This window comes from Rhineura floridana, chromosome 7, assembly GCF_030035675.1.
Source record: "Rhineura floridana isolate rRhiFlo1 chromosome 7, rRhiFlo1.hap2, whole genome shotgun sequence".
In the NCBI taxonomy this organism is placed as follows: domain Eukaryota; kingdom Metazoa; phylum Chordata; class Lepidosauria; order Squamata; family Rhineuridae; genus Rhineura; species Rhineura floridana.
This window is the reverse complement of record NC_084486.1, coordinates 110,839,984-110,856,218: the sequence shown is the minus strand read 5'-3', so window position 1 is coordinate 110,856,218 and position 16,235 is coordinate 110,839,984. Positions and strand designations below refer to the sequence as shown.

General features: G+C 40.4%; 1 protein-coding gene across 2 annotated transcripts in view; it reads left to right on the top strand.

Moving 5' to 3' along the window:
- SPHKAP (SPHK1 interactor, AKAP domain containing) overlaps nucleotides 1-16,235 on the top strand; it is a 114,143-nt gene that overhangs the window by 50,044 nt on the left and 47,864 nt on the right. For both annotated transcript variants that reach the window (XM_061636862.1, XM_061636861.1), the window contains exon 3: nucleotides 5,046-5,156. In XM_061636862.1, coding sequence (XP_061492846.1) covers nucleotides 5,046-5,156 — 111 coding nt within the window. The remainder of the gene's footprint in view (nucleotides 1-5,045; nucleotides 5,157-16,235) is intronic.

Genomic DNA, 16,235 nt, shown 5'->3' with positions numbered 1-16,235 from the left:
ACACCTGCAGCTGTCTTACCAGCCAAAGCTGGTCACCTGGGCCTCTAGTGACAAAAATGGATCCAGGAGCACCCTCAGACTACAGACCTGCTCTTTCAGAGGGAATAGGACCCCATCCAAAGCAGGCAACTGACCAATTATCTGAACTTGGGAACCACCAACCCACAGTGCCTCCATCTTGCTAGGATCCAGACTCAGTTTATTGGCCCTCATCCAGCCCACCACCAAGTCCAGGCAGTGGTCCAGGGCTTGCACGGCCTCTCCCAATTCAGATGTTACAGAGAAGTAGAGCTGGGTATCATCAGTGTACTGCTGTCACCTTGCCCCATATCTCCTGATGACTGCTCCCAAGGGCTTCACGTAGATGTTAAACAGCATGGGGGACAAGATGGTACCCTGCGGCACCCCAGAGCACAACTGCCAGGGGGCCGAAAGACAATCACCCAATGCTATTCTCTGAAAACGAACTTGTAGATAGGATTGGAACCACTGTAAAACAGTGCCTCCAATATCCATCCCACGAAGTCGGCTCATAAGGATACCATGGTCAATGGTATCAAAAGCTGCTGAGAGATCAAGTAAGAATAACAGGGTCACACTCCCCCTGTCCTTCTCCCAATAAAGGTCATCCATCAGGGCGACCACAGCCAATTCAGTCCCATAACCAGGCCTGAACCCAGACTGGAATGGGTCAAGATAATCTGTTTCATCCAAGAGTACTTGTAATTGCTGCACCACAACCCTCTCAATCACCTTCCCTAAGGAGGGGGTATTTGCAACCAGTCGGTAATTGTCACAGACCAATCTGTCCAAGGCAGGCTTTTTCAGGAGCCGTCAGATCACCACCTCTTTCAGGCCATCTGGAACTACTCCCTCCCACAATGATGCATTGACCACACCCTTCATCCACTCAGTCGAACCCCCTCGGCAAGCTTTAATAAGCCAAGAAGGGCACAGGTTGAGAGGACATGTTGCTGGCCACATCATTGCAAGCACCTTGTCTACGTCATCAGGCCGCATCAACTGAAATCAACCCCAAGAAGTTGCAGCAGACGTTGCACTGGACATCTCATTGGGGACTACAGTAGATGTGGATGGGGCATCAAGACTACTACGAAGGCGAGCAACTTTATCCTCAAAGTGCCTTGCAAACAATTCACAGTGGGCCTCTGAAGGGTCTAAAACTCCATTTCCTGGAGTTGATGTTAACAGACTCCTGACAATATGTGAAAGCTCCACTGGATGGCTACTTGAGGATGCGATGGAGGCAGAGAAGTGGGCCTTCTTCACCGCCACACAGTAGGCACAGTTATGATGTTTTACTTGTGCCCAATCAGCCTCACAGCACTTCTTTCGCTACTTGTGATCTAGCCGTCATCCAGCCTGTTTCATTGCCCTTAACTGATTTTATGTCCTCTATGTTGAATTTTACCTTTGTAGTCCCTTTAGTACCAATCCCTATATGTGTGTGTGTATAGTATTTTATGTATTTTAATTGTATTTTATGTATTTTAATTTATTTTAATGTTTTTGTGATTTTACTGCTTACAATTTTATTATGTACGTATCTGATTTTATTTTTGTAAGCCGCTCTGAGTGCCCTATTATGGGGTAGAAGGGCGGGATAGAAATATTTTAAACAAACAAACAAACAAACTCACTGGTGTACCAAGTACAAAAAAAATGTTTAGGGGAAAAAACACAAGGTGCAGAAGGGAATTGAAAAATAGACCAATCAAGACTGAACATGCTCATCAGACACAGAATTCTAACTCTGGGGGAAAAGGAAAAGAAACGAAATATTCTGAAAAAGGGCATGGCTGGTTGGTTGGTTGAAGTTGTGAACAGGTGCACTCTACATTGCTATGTTTTGTTGCTTTGTTTGTATTTTTTGTATTAAGTGCAAGTTATCCTAACCCTTTCTGCCAAAGAGTGATTTAATTATTTAAAGTAATAAGCATGCAATGGGACTTACTTCTGAATAAGATGTGCTGTGATGCTGCAATACTGTATACACTTATTGGGGGGTGACCGATTGAATTCAATGGGATTTACTTCTGAGTGTATTTACTTCTGAGGATTCCACTGACTAAAGGTGTAATGACCTTTAAGGAAAAGGCATCACATTGTTTAGCATTTACTGTGATTTACTGTGTGTAGTTCATGAATATGATTTTTTTCTGAAGATTTCCCATATCTTTAATATAGTCTTACGTTACAAATTTTTCAAAGGTGGCAAATTACATCCCATCACATTACAAGGCTCAAGGGAGCATAGTTAATCAGATTGTAGAATCATAAATGTACTTTATTACAATACTTTTCTCACCAAATATATGTGTGGTGTGACAGCTTACAATTTTGAACTAATGTCACAATTTTTTTAAAGGGCATTTCAATTGGCGTATGGCATTAAAGGGGGGGAAGCCATTTTTATTAAAACAAGTGATACATTAAGCTGAATAAATTTGTTTAGAGATATTTCATGCATTATAAAACATTTTTCTTTAAGGAAATAGGAGATGAGCAAGTACTCTTTGTTTAGTTTGGATTCAAAGATAAGCTTAAGCAGGTTTCAAGTTTGTGCTACAAGAGACCAGCCAAGAGGTTACATCTTTGAGGACAGCAAGTTTTGGGCCTTGTATCATGATTACTTTCATTTCTTGTTACATTCAAAAGGAGAAACTGAGCTTTAATTTTGGACTCCACACCACAGTCTGAAACCAGGCTATTGTCATATTATGGTTTGAAGTCCAAGATTAAACCACACTTTTCCATTTTAGATGTAACAGAAACTCTAGTTTAAAGTAACCACAATTGAGGCATTGAAGCTAATGTGCAAGAAGTGAAAGGGATAAGCGAGAAGGGAGCATGCAGGCACAATGCTTGTTGCCAGTTTAATAAACCATGTTTTATAAAACCTAAATTGTTGCTTTCAAGCAAGCTCAGTGGGAGGATTCAAATATAAACTGTGGTTTGTGCTAACCATAGTTAAGAGTTTTCATTGTGGTTTGAGCTTCCAGACATACAAACCTTGGTTTTGAGCTCTTTGTCTGCCTTTGTTTCTCAACTGTTCAGAATTCAGCTTCATAAGTTCATTTCTATTCATTTTAGCACTTTGACGAGGAGCAGTGAACCTAACTGTGGTTTGTCAATGGTCCGTGAATTCAGACACAACAGCCATCCACAGTAAGCGCAAGCTGTAGTTTTAGGGCCTGGCTTGTGAGCTCCAAATTAACCACTGTTTGTAGCAGGTTTAAGTTCAGGCATTTAAAAAAATGGTTTAGTTAAATGAACCATAGTTTAGAATTACATCTTTAACCAGAAACAGGGAGCCTGAGAATGTACAGTAGGTCTACTAATTGTTGCACAGGCAAGGAGTCAGGTCACGGTGATAACCTAGAAATTAAATAGGGCATTAGCTGATCAGGAGAACCTAGATGTTAGTAAGGTAATGGTCTATTGGAGGACATTGTAAAGCAGGCTGAGATATTAACCATGTCAGGTAAATAGCTCTCCAGGGAGGGCAGCTTCCTTCAAAGCTCCCTTGTGTGAGCTTCATCAGAGCTGCTCTGGGCACATAATTTGTTGAGTGATAGCCTATTTTCTATTAGATAAAAAAGCAGACTAAAAAGACATTAACTTCAGTATAGTTTGGGGTATTCTGGTATTATAGGTACAGTTGTAAGATGTGAACATGGAAAAGGAATGCCTGAAAATGTAATTGTTCATTACCACTCTTTAACTAACATGCTCCAGGTAGAAGCACAATGCAAAGCGTTTCTCTCAAATGTTGGTCATTTTGAAGAAAACACTATATTTGCACCTTATAATGGTGTCTCAGTTTTCTTTTTTCACTCAATCTCATTGAAGTTAGTTATTAGTAAGAATGCACTAGATTGTGCTGTAAAGCACAATATTACCTGCTCAAATTGTTCTATCCTTTCAATAAATGTACCTTTATTTAAAAAATAATAATTCAAACTATATCTCACTGATTTTAATACTGTTAAAGTGTGCTTAACATGTACCCCTGGAAAAGAGATGGAACCTTTACAAACACAGGGTATTCCCATATAACAAGGTTCCCTCCCCCCCCATTTTTTTCCTGATAATGAATTGCACCTGAGAATTGCAATCACCATGTGATAGTCAAGTCTGAAAAATTAATTGTGAGCAGAGTTGTGTCCCATTTCCTATTAATCTCGGCTGCCAAAATGTCTAAGGCAGATATATCTTTGGATTGTCCCACTGGATACCATTCAAATCCATTGTGGCAGCTAGTATGCTTTCATGAAGGATAAGAAAGGTTGGCTAAAAGTTAGAATTCATTTATTGAACATTGGAGTACATGTTTCTAGGAAAATATAGCAACTTATATTTTAAGTTGTAAAGTTCTTGATGTAATTATGAAACTTGGATATCATTTGTGATTGAGTTATTTTATGTATGATGTATTACATAAGAAGAGCCCAATTGGATCAGACCAAGGCCTATCTAGTCCAACATCCTGTCTCCCACAATAGCCTGCGGGAAGCCCACAAACAAGACTCAATAGCCATCTCCCCTTGTTATATCTCAACAACTGGTATTCAGGAGCTTGTCTAAAAGCTTGGAGAGTCGTTGCTTGTCAGTGTAGACAGTACTGAGCTAGATAGACCAGTGGTCTGACTCAGTATAAGACAGCTTCCTATATGATCTTGGAGGAGATATATGGTCATCATGCTTAGCCATGTATAATTTAGATAAATGTACTTTCGTGTATTTAAATAATCACTGAATTAATAAATAACTTTAAAACTAAAAAGAAATCAACGGTAGCCTTGATATTTATGTCAGTAGGACATATGTAGTACTCATTGTATTATTTATCTTTATCAGTTAGCTAATTAATGATTCAAGATAAGGCAAGCCAACCCACTTTAAATTGCTTGGTGACTCAAAGTGAAATTGATTTGAAAAGTTCCCATACACTTGCGATGATGCAGCGTCCAAGCTTCATAACTTTGATGTAAAGAGGACTATGAAATCTTGTGTTTCCACAGGTCCTCTGCAGAAACAGCCTGCTAGAATCAACAGACTACTGGTTCCAGAATCAGAGGACACCATGCCAAATTGGCATCGTGGAGGACAAGCTGGAAAAGAACTATGCCTCAGTAAGTCCTTGAGAGATATGAACCCTAGCAGAAGAGGAAATGTGCAGTCAGAGCTATGAATAAAGAGCATTTTCACAATAGAACTGAAAATGTATTGGCTTATTTATGGAAAACCCCTGCATATTAGCAAAAACACAGTTGATTATTTAACCAATCCAAAATTAAATTAAGCAACTCCAGTGCATGTTTATGATTTCTGTTGTTAGAACTGGCTCATATGAGACCAGGTGCCATTCCCTTTCCCCCATGTGATTCCTCCCACATCTCAGGGGGGCATGGAAATATGGAGAAATCTCAGAATGAACCAGGCTACACACAAAGCCACCCTGTAACCATTTCTCTACATTGTGAAGACTGCAAAGTGTATAGGTGCAATCACAGTAGGAGAAAGTGATAGCAGTCACATCTTCAGAGTGGGCAGGTCCTCAAAGTTCATATACTAAGATAAGGAGGAAGTGAAGAAATAGTGGGTCTTACAGGGGGAGGTCTGGAGTAGTGGGAATTTGGGGAGATGGAGTTAGCAGGAGTGATGAAAGGAAAAACACAGTGGGGACAGTTTGCAAAGGGCGTGTGAGGGCCAAACTACACATAAAATGTTTCTTTCCTTATTTACAGGACTGGGGTTTGTGTGATCATTAGAGGGAAGATAATGCACAGGGAGCGGAGACTTATCTCTTCCCTCCCCAGCATTATTATTTATTATTACATTTATTTCCACCTTTCCTCCAAAGAGCTCAAGGTGGTGTACATGGTTCTTCTCCCCCTCCATTCAATCCCCACAGTAACCCTGTGAGATAGGTTAGGCTGAGAGATTGTGACTGGTGCAAGGTCACCCAGCAAGCTTCATGGGTGAGATTTGAACCTTGGTCTCCCAGGTTTCAGGCTGACGCTCTAACCCAGCCTTTCCCAACCAGTGTGCCTCCAGATGTTGTTGGACCACAACTCCCATCTTCCTGACCATTGGCAATGCTAGCTGAGGCTGATGGGAGTTGTGGTCCAACAACATCTGGAGGCACACTGGTTGGGAAAGGCTGCTCTAACCACTACATCACACTGGTACTCGTTGTCGCCAAATCTCCCCTCACCACATGGCTAGAGCACTTAGGAAAAAAACTTCCATTGTTGCCAAGAGGAAGTTTTTTCTTAAGCATTCTAGCCATGTGGGGGGAGATAGTTTTGACTCCAGTTGTTCCGGGGAGGGAGGATAAAAGTCCCTTGTTTGGACGCTCCCTTCCCTGTAAGAATACCCCCACCCCTGTACACACACACATGCAAGAAAGGAAGTGGGAGATGCAACTGTGTATCAAGCAAACATCTAAGTTAGCCTGAATGAGAGGCAAGTCAGTAGTGGCAGAATTAATGAAACTGTTTGCAGATGAAAAAACAGCTAGGACTAATGGAGCACAGAGCAGAAGTAGTGTAGTGGCAGGTGAGACTAATCTTAGGAGAGAAAGCTATCCGAGGAGGAAGGAAAAAGGTATCAGTAATGGGGCTTTTAGTAAGGTTAAACAGATAGTGTCTTAGCCACATTCATCTTTTTAAATGTTTCCTTTAGGACTGTTTCTCTTACTGCATTTCTTCTCTAATGGAGCTTGCTCTGTATAGCAATGCATAGTTACAACCAGGTATAGAAAAAGTATAACATGAAAATGGTTCTTTGGCTTAAGATCATGCTAAACAACCATATGCGTGCCTTTATAACATTAATGTTAGTGAAAAGAACTGTATGTGCAACAGAAATGAAATGTTACCTCCCATGATGATTTTTGTAAAGATGTTTTCTTTCATGCAAGGATGGGGAATCCATGGCCATCTAGATGTTGTTGGATTCCAGCTCCCATCAGCCCCAGCCAGTATGGCCAATGGTAGGAATAATGGGAGTTGTAGTCCAACAATATCTGGAGGGCCATAGGTTTTCCATCCATGCCTTAATGCTCTTTTCATGCTAGCTGTGAACCACCATCAGTAACAATGCTGGTTACTTTAGGAATAACTTGATAAACTAAAGGCTGGCATTTTGCTGCCTTTTTATCAACAAGAAAAAATTGGTTATAGTGGAGAGTGGTGGCGTGCTGTGCATCCCACAGGTCTGTTGGTGTTCTTATACTGTTTTCAAGCATTGTTCCTAGTACTTGGCATGCTGGCTGGGGTGTTTGTAGTTGTTACTTTATCTTTCATCTGTGAGCATGATTCAGGCTCTCCGTAAAGAAAAAAACATCTTTGCGTCTTTGGGTCTTTGTTTTTTCTCCTGAACCTAAGCTGTTATTACTCGAGAGGTATTTTTAGTTCTAATCCCCAGCTTATTACTCAGCCTTTAAAACACCTTAATTATATTCTGCCAAGAAAAAAGAATAGGATTGTTGGAGGTTAAAACTATGGCAATAACAAGCCACAGCCCTTTCCTGAAGATGGTTTCTCAATAGCAGTTACTGGTACTTCAGGGACTCCCTGATCACAAGGGCTTTTAAACGCATATCATCACATGGACCTTTCTCTTGAATAAATGTGAAGGAATACAGCCAAGATACAATGTCTTCTCTGTTCCAGCTTTGCACATGTCCCTTGTTATTATTAGATCTGAACATTGTTTACTAGCCTATTTGCTTTGCATAGACTGCGTTAATCATTTGCTGCCTGAAAGAGGGAGAAAATAAGCAATTTTGTGTAAAGCTTCCCTGCCGTTAAGTGGCACAGCAACAGGCTGTGTGCAGTCCTGGCTAGTTTTCACTACCAAAGGTTGTGTGTGACTTGCTCCATTGGACCATGGCAGTGATCCAATCCTCCTAGAGCTGGTGTAACCGTGTGTCCGCGAAAGATTTTCCCAAGGATGTCTATGGGGTGGAGTCAATGGAGAGGGCTCAATTTAGCTCCATGCACAGCCCCCAGTCTCAAGAGTGGATGAAGGCATTATTTACCTGTTGTGCAACTTCATCTGGTTCTGCCGTACAAGCCAATGCATAAGCCAATGTAATGTAGTGGTTAGAATGTCAGGCTCCGAAGGAGGAGACCCAGCTTCAAACCACTGCTCAGCCAGGGAGTTCACTAAGTAACCTTGTCTCTCTCTCTCTCTCACTCACTCACTCACTAGCTTACTTCAGGGCTGTTACGAGAATAAACTTCAGGGAGGGATTTTTTTTCTCCTTGACCTTCTTAGTGGAAATCTGCATTAAATGTAAATAATGTAAGATCTATACATATATTTATAAGTAAGCAAATAGTACTTTCATACCCTACCGACTCCCTCCAATCCATACTATGAAGAGGAACAAAGATTCTTCAGGACCAAACTACACATTGTGCTTAATATACAGCATGCAGGTACGTCTCAATTTTTCTTTTACCTATTTGTAGGCACAGAGAGAGCCTTATCTGTTATCGGAACTATGGTATGCAGGGCGGGGAGGTTTATCCCTTGCTTCCCCAACTGCACCCTGCCCTTAAAAATCTTCTTCCTGCCATAGCTGCAAGGTGATGAGGAGGGTTAGTAAAAAAAGTTCCCATTGGCACCGAGGGAATATCTATACATATATATACACACACGCACACACATCCTCTTAGCCGCATGGGGGAAGGACCATTTTTTTGCTGGAGCTATGGATGGGGAGGGATAGACCATAAAGTATGGTTCTGATAAGAATCAGGGGTCCCTCAGTGCCTGTAAAGAAAAATTGAGATGTAGTTGCATTAAGCATAATGAGCAGTTTGAGCTTGAGTTCTCCTCTTATGCATGCTAGCTGCTGCTTAGAGTAGATAGAGTAGATAGAGAAGGCTCCCATTTAAAAATAAGTTGCTAGTCAAGGATTATGGAGAGCATATAGATCAGAGCTGCATGGCTCTGCCCTGTTTACCATACATGGGGTGCTTCTTTGGCTGTTGCAGCACAAGCCCCTGCAGCACTAAAGTGGCAACTTAAGAATGGGAAGCTCTCATGTTAGCAATTGTAATATATACTTGTCTGACTGGATTCAAGATAGCGGAGTACACCAGGGGAAGTATTCCAGCCTTTAGAAAAGTTCACCTTTCTGCTTTGCCCGATATTGCTATATGACCTGGTTTGTTCTCTTGCTCATTTGCTTATGCCTATTGTGAGTGTGTTTGGACACAATTTTTTATCAATCCACTTAGTAATAAAAATATGAAACTTGCATAAGTGTTATTACTAGCATATAGCCCAGGACTGGCAACACTATAAAAGATGCATCATAGGGCCAGGTGGTTGATGTGGAGCATGAGGGGAATCTGAAGACGTACTATTTATGATGCACCTGTGATCTGTCAAAGCCCTAAGAAATGGAATCCCTAGTGAGTCTTCGGTTTGATCTTGCTTACATATTGACACACTTTGTTGCTATCATGATTCTATGGTTTACTGTGACCTGGATGATATCAAGTATAGGAATGGTGCCTTGCTAATTATTAGCATATTGCACAAAAGGGAGCAGATGGCATGCATGACATAAATAAAATATGCCAATAAATATTTACGTTTAAATCACAAGTGACAATCAATTATACTTAAACCAAAAAGGAGTAATCCTTAATGACAAGAAAACATTCACAGCTGTTTCTGAAGCCATGAAATCTGAAGAAAAGGATTTTTGGGGATGCAGCCTGATAGTAAAATTAAGGGCAGTTTTTAATGTCCCCGTAAATCCTCTAGGACATTTTTTACTTACGGGTTCTTTGAAATATAATTGAAACTAAGTGTCAGTCACATTCTTTTCTGAGGTCTTGCCAAAATTTGCCAAGGCCTTTTTAATATCGTGTGTGCTGCTTGAAGCATTTGGGGGGGGGGAGGTGCAGAGAGTGAGGAAATTTGACCCGATCTGGTATGTGTAACCTTAAGGCAGCAGCTCCAAAGCTGCACTAGACCAAAGGGAGAAAAAGGTTGAGCATTTCTAAGTGCAACTGACGCCCATGTTAACTGTCTGACTCCTTCAAGTATCAGTGTCTCTGTGTGAAGATGAGCACAAGTCTAGGAGTGAGGAACTCAAAAAGAAAGCCTGAGAAAAAAGAGTTGAGGAGAAAAGACTTTCAGAGAAGTCCCACAAGCTGGATTTCCTGTGAGGTTGTTGCGGTTGTTTCTTTGTTTATTTCATTTATGAATCTCTTTCCATGAAACATTGTCAAGCAATTAACAACAAAAACATGAGTAATGAAAACATGTAAACACAAATTCTAGTCTAATGCAAATAAAGGCTGGGATAAAAATCTCTTAAAAGGCTTGTTAGAAGAGGAAGATCCTCAACAGGTGCTGAAAGGATTTAATTGAGACGGTGCTTGCCTGATATGTAATGGGAGGTCGTTCCCAAGGGTAGGTGCTGCTACACTAAAGGTCCAATTCCTTCATCATACATAATGGTTCTCCTAATGAGATGGTATCTGCTGGAGGCCATCTCCTGTAGAGCAGAGTGATCAGTTGGGTATAAAAGGGGCAAGATGTTCTTTTAGGATACTTTTTTATCTTTGAAAGCCTTCCCCAGTATAGAAGTTGAGGACTCCTTTTCCAAGTGCTTTGTCAACCTTCTGTCAACAGGAGAGTGATTTGCTGCAACTCAGTGTTTCATCATCCCAAGCAGAAGGGGGGGAAGGGAGTGACAGCATGGACTGTGCATTTTTGGAATGGCAAGAAAGGTGTTGGTGGGTGAGAAAGCATGACAATTTCAATATACTTCATATGATATGGTTAAAAAAAGGGCAGAATAGCTTGCTCAGAAACAGTTGGCAGTAATGTGAAGGCTCCCTGCTATTTGAAAATGAATAATGTTCTCTCCAACTTGCTGAACAATGAGTGTAGGTGGTTCCTTCCATGCAGCACTCACATCTGTGGGAATAGCATACTGTCTCTTTAAGATTTGTTGAGTATAAGGTGAGCTGGCTGAGACTAGTTAAGTTGGCTAGCTAGCAGGCAGAGAAGAAGTCTGCTCTAGAGATAACATATTCTGTGCTGAAGGGAGCTGTCTTTACAAATTAATAAATAATGTTCTTATTTTAAAAATTAGGTTTATTAACAGAGAAAACTGTTCACCAGCAAGTTACGTGTAAGAGTCTGTGGGAGGAAGCTATTTTGCTCTCAGCAGGAATGTTTATATTCTTATAGCTGCTGCATTTTAATGAGCAGGTTAAGAAGGAAATATAACAGTTCATAAGGAAAGAGTGTGGGGAGAGGAATAGTTATTCTGGCTTTTGTTGAACTGTTTATTATTTCTCTATTTATTACTAAATTTATATTCTGCCCAAGGAGCCCAGGGCAGCAAAGAACAAGTGCTAAAACATTTTTTTTTTAAAGTTGAAAACATATTATTGCCTTGTGAATTACATTAAGAAATAACTCCAAAATTCACAATTGGCCAGAACCTTTATTAGGACTAACCAAGATGTCACAAAATAGTGATGAGCTTTCAGGTTCTTCAGAACTCTTCATCTGGACAAGATGCTACACAAAGCCGAAGGTATGGAGGGATGGGGCAATGTCTTATAGCATCACGGAAGCAGGCCTTCTCTGTAGTGGCACCCATCCTCTGGACCTTCATCCCAAATGCAGTTCATGAAGTAAAGTTGGGTTAGTTTTAAGCACCTCCTGAAGACATATCTGTTTATGCAGGCCTTTGTTGATTCATGAGGTTCATTGCACGGCTCTGCTTTATGGATGAAATTTCTGTACATCCTGTGTACACACTGATGTGATACAAGTATTATAATTTTGGGGTTTTTTTGGTATGTGCACAAATATGTTAGGGATTCTGTATATTAGGTGGTATATAAGCATAATAAATAAATAGCAAAAAAGTAACCCCAAATCACAGAATTTAGGCAGGATATTATACACAGTTCCAAGATGGAGATTGCATGCTGAATAGGGCTCTGCTCAGTGGCCCTCCGTGGAGCAGAGTGGTAAGCGGTGGTAACGCAGCCAAAGCTCTGCTCATAGCCGGAGTTCGATTCCAATGGAAGGAGGAAGTTGAATCTCCGGTAAAAGGGGTCGAGGTCCACTCAGCCTTCCATCCATCCGTGATAGGTAAAATGAGTACCCGGCATACGCTGTGGGGTAAAGAAAGGCCAGGGAAGGAACTGGCAATCCCACCCCATATATATGGTCTGCCTAGTAAACGTCGCAAGATGTCATCCTAAGAGTTGGAAACAACTCGCACTATAAGTACGGGGACACCTTTACCTTTTACCAGTGTTACAGATAACAAGTTACACATCTAGGATTCTGGGACAAAGAAGCAATTGCTTCCCTTTGAAGAGTTGCCTATTCAATCGCTCTGATCTGTGGAACTTGCACTTTTACAAGTACTATGTAATGTCTGTTTCACATTTGTAAGAAGCCATTCCTTTAATGTAGCAGCATCTGTGCTTTGGAACTCGCTGCCTGTTGACATTAGGAGGGTTAGATGCCTGCCGAAAACTTTTTTTGTTTTGGCAAGCCTATCCAGACACGATTTGATTACCTAAAGTTACTAAACTTTTATTGGTTTTTATCTTTGTTTTTAATGATGGTTTTATGTGCATTTGTTTTTTAATTGGTTTGTGGATTTTAGCTATGTTTTATCTATAATTTTATTTGTACACTGCTTGGAGAGCTTTTTGGTTAACTGGTTTATATGTTTTCTAAAGAAATAATAAAGACTGCTTGTTACTCAGATCTGTCCCACACTTTAATAAATAAGCAATATTGGAATGGAGATGCTCAGGAACAAGGCACCCTTCCATATTGAATGATATAATGCTTGAAACATATAGAGTTTCCTCTATTTATTAAGAGTTTGGATAAAGTTTTTTCTAGCTTTTTTTCCCCTGAAGAAAGACACCAGCCTGAAACATATAACATATATGCTTAATTACTTGTCAAAAGTATCTGTGGTTTCCTTCTGCTGAGGTGACACCCTCTTTCATTTCTATCTAATCTTCCTTTTTCATATCCTCCTATCCCACAGGAATCATATAGCACTTTCTCCTTAAACCAGTTCAAACACCTTTTTGTCTAGTTTAAGATTTGACAGTAGCCTTCATCGTTGCCTGTAGTGAGTTTTTTACTGCTACACATAGATTTGTAGTAAGAAGGTACAGGTTTAAGTGGAGTTGTCCATATTTTAAACATTACTCTAATGCAGCCTTTCCCAACCAGTGTGCCTCCAGATGTTGTTGGACCACAATTCCCATCTTTCCTGACCATTGGCAATGCTGGCTGAGGCTGATGGGAGTTCTGGTCCAACAACATCTGGAGGCACAGTGGTTGGGAAAGGCTGCTCTAATGGTTTGACTAAAATGAGAAAATGGAAAACACTGAAAGATTATTGACTAGCAAAGCAAAGTTTCTGGTCAGAAATTTCCCCAACAGTCCTGAGCATCTGGAGTTTTAGCATATTGTTTTGCATTTCCATAATTGTAGAACTCAGTTGCAGTAGCATCATTTTATTCCATGGAAATACCTTTCCAGTTTTCTTAAGAACATAACAAAAGCCATGTTGGATCAGGCCAAAGGCCTATCTAGTCCAGCATGTTCTTTCCACAGTAACCAACCAGATGCCTATGAGAAGCCTACAAGCAGGACATGTGAGCAGTTGTCTTCACCCACTTGTAATCCCCACTGTCTGGTATTCACAGGCATGTTGCCTTAGTGCTTCCTATGAAGTCTTTGTGGTGTTGAAAGGATAAATACAATCTGCAGGATAATAACATCAGCATGCATTGGTGACAACTTTGAGATCCAAATGCCTCCTTTTATGGCAGAACACTCAGAGGACCTCTGCATGCTAAACCTCCCAGCTGTGTATAGGCAAGCGTTCTCTCCACTTCCATATTGGGAGTGCTCCAGGGATGCTGTTCCATTATGTAGAATTCTGCGAGTACCTCAGAGCCTCTAAGTGCATATCAGAGCTGCTTGTATAGGATGCATTTCTGTCATCCTTGTAAAAAGATACAACTGCACAACTAGGTATGTTTATAGTAAAATGGGTCACATCAAAACAAGGTGCCAAAAGATGTAAAATATCACACTTGAATGGCTCTTTTCCTGTCACAATATGCAGTATTGGTTTGTAACACTGTAGCTGGAATCAAGGTTCTGACAGTACTTCCAAACGAAACTTCAAAATGTCTCTGTCTCATCGTTATACTTTCAATTCCATCATCCTGAACACAGTTTTATGAGATGAATGAAATGCCACTTAATCCAAATGTTTTCATTTCTACACGCTGTCACAGTTGCATGTGTTTTTTCCCTGCCAACACAGTTTTGGCATCTATGAAAATTAACATGAGACAAGCACTCCTTCAGTTTCTTCCGAATAATTAGTCTGAATATGTTCCAGTAAGTTGGGTTTAATTCTCTGTAAATAGTGTACTGCTGTGAATTTCTTACTTGACACATTCTATTTAAATAAGTCATCCTTGCATCATTTATTCTCTATTAAGAGCCATATTCTTATCATAAAATACACACACTGTTCATGGGACACAGGTATCAGTAAGAGCACTATAAATTGATGGGAGGGGGGACTTTGTAGCACGGAAGTGTGCCTCATGGTTCTGTTTTTGCCTATCAATTATCCATAACTGATGGGTTGAGTTACCCACAAAAATATCATGCAACCATGGGAGCAAATGCATAGTTACAATGATAATGTGAGTTCTAAATAAGCCATTAGTGTTGAGAAAATAGCAAAGGTCTGTCAGTGCATGGGACAGTTTTGCCTCGGATTGTACCTCACAGCATGTTCAGTGGTATTAAATTAGTCAGCAGCTATGATCATGGCAGTTTCTTTATGTTAACTTTCCCCATAGTGGTACACTCCAGATATTTTGGACTACAGCTCCCATCAGCCCCAGCCAGCATAGTCAGGAATGATGGGAGTTGTAGCCTAAAACATCTGGAGTGCACCAAGCTGGGGAAGGCTCCTGTATGTGGAGGCAGTAACTTGAAACTTTTGTGCATGGCTAAATCAATGAAAGATAATCACAGCAAGTTGATTTATATGACACTTCTGTATACTTGCCAAGATTAGATGTACTTCTCTTTTTGTACATTTGACTGTAAAAGCAGTTTATTATACAGGAATGGTCAAGGCATATCCTGATTAGTAAACTGAGAGTAATCCACAGTTTTCCTGTTCAGATATAACAGGTTACTGTGTTTTAAAGTTAAACCTAATCACGGCTGGTGTGCAAGAAGACGTGAAAGGGAGTATGTGGGCCTAACATGTAAGTACTGTGTGCACACCATCTTCTCAGGTCACTTCATGCATCTTCTGAAGGACGCTGTTGTCTCCAAAATCTCATAACACAATAAGCCATTTCATTTTTAAATGATCAGAACATTTCTCCCCACCCACCCCTTTTCTTTTTTTACTACTACTGCCTGATTTTCATCAGAATTAGATACTATTTTCAAACCCTCTCAGTCAGAGGTTTCAGACAAAGATCAGAATGTGACAGGTGCATACTTTGGCTGAAGTACAAATGCTGGTGTACCGTGGCTCTGGTGATTCACCTGCTCCCTGCTATAGAATTTCAGAACACATTGCCTCAAGGTTATTTATTTATTTTGTATTTGATTTATATCCTGCCCTTCTTCCTAGCAGGAGCCCAAGGTGGCAAACAAAAGCACTAAAACACTTTAAAACATCATAAAAACAGACTTTAAAATACATTAAAGCAAAACTTCTTTAAAAATATATATTTTTAAAAAACGTTCAAAACATAGTTTTTTTAAAAAATGGTTTAAAGGCATATTAAAAAGCAATTGCAACACAGATGCAGACTGGAATAAGGTCTCAACTTAAAAGGCTTGTTCAAAGAGGAAGGTCTTCAATAGGAGCCGAAAAGATAACAGAGATGGCGCCTGTCTAATATTTAAGGGGAGGGAATTCCACAGGGTAAGTGCCGTCACACTAAAGGTCTGTTTCCTATGTTGAACAGAATGGACCTCCTGATAAGATGGTATCTGCAGGAGGCCCTCATCTGCAGAGTACAGTGATCAACTGGGTGTATAAGGAATAAGACAGTCTTTCAAGTACCCTGGTCCCAAGTTGTATAGGGCTTTGTACGCCAAAACTAGAACCTTGAACTTAGCGC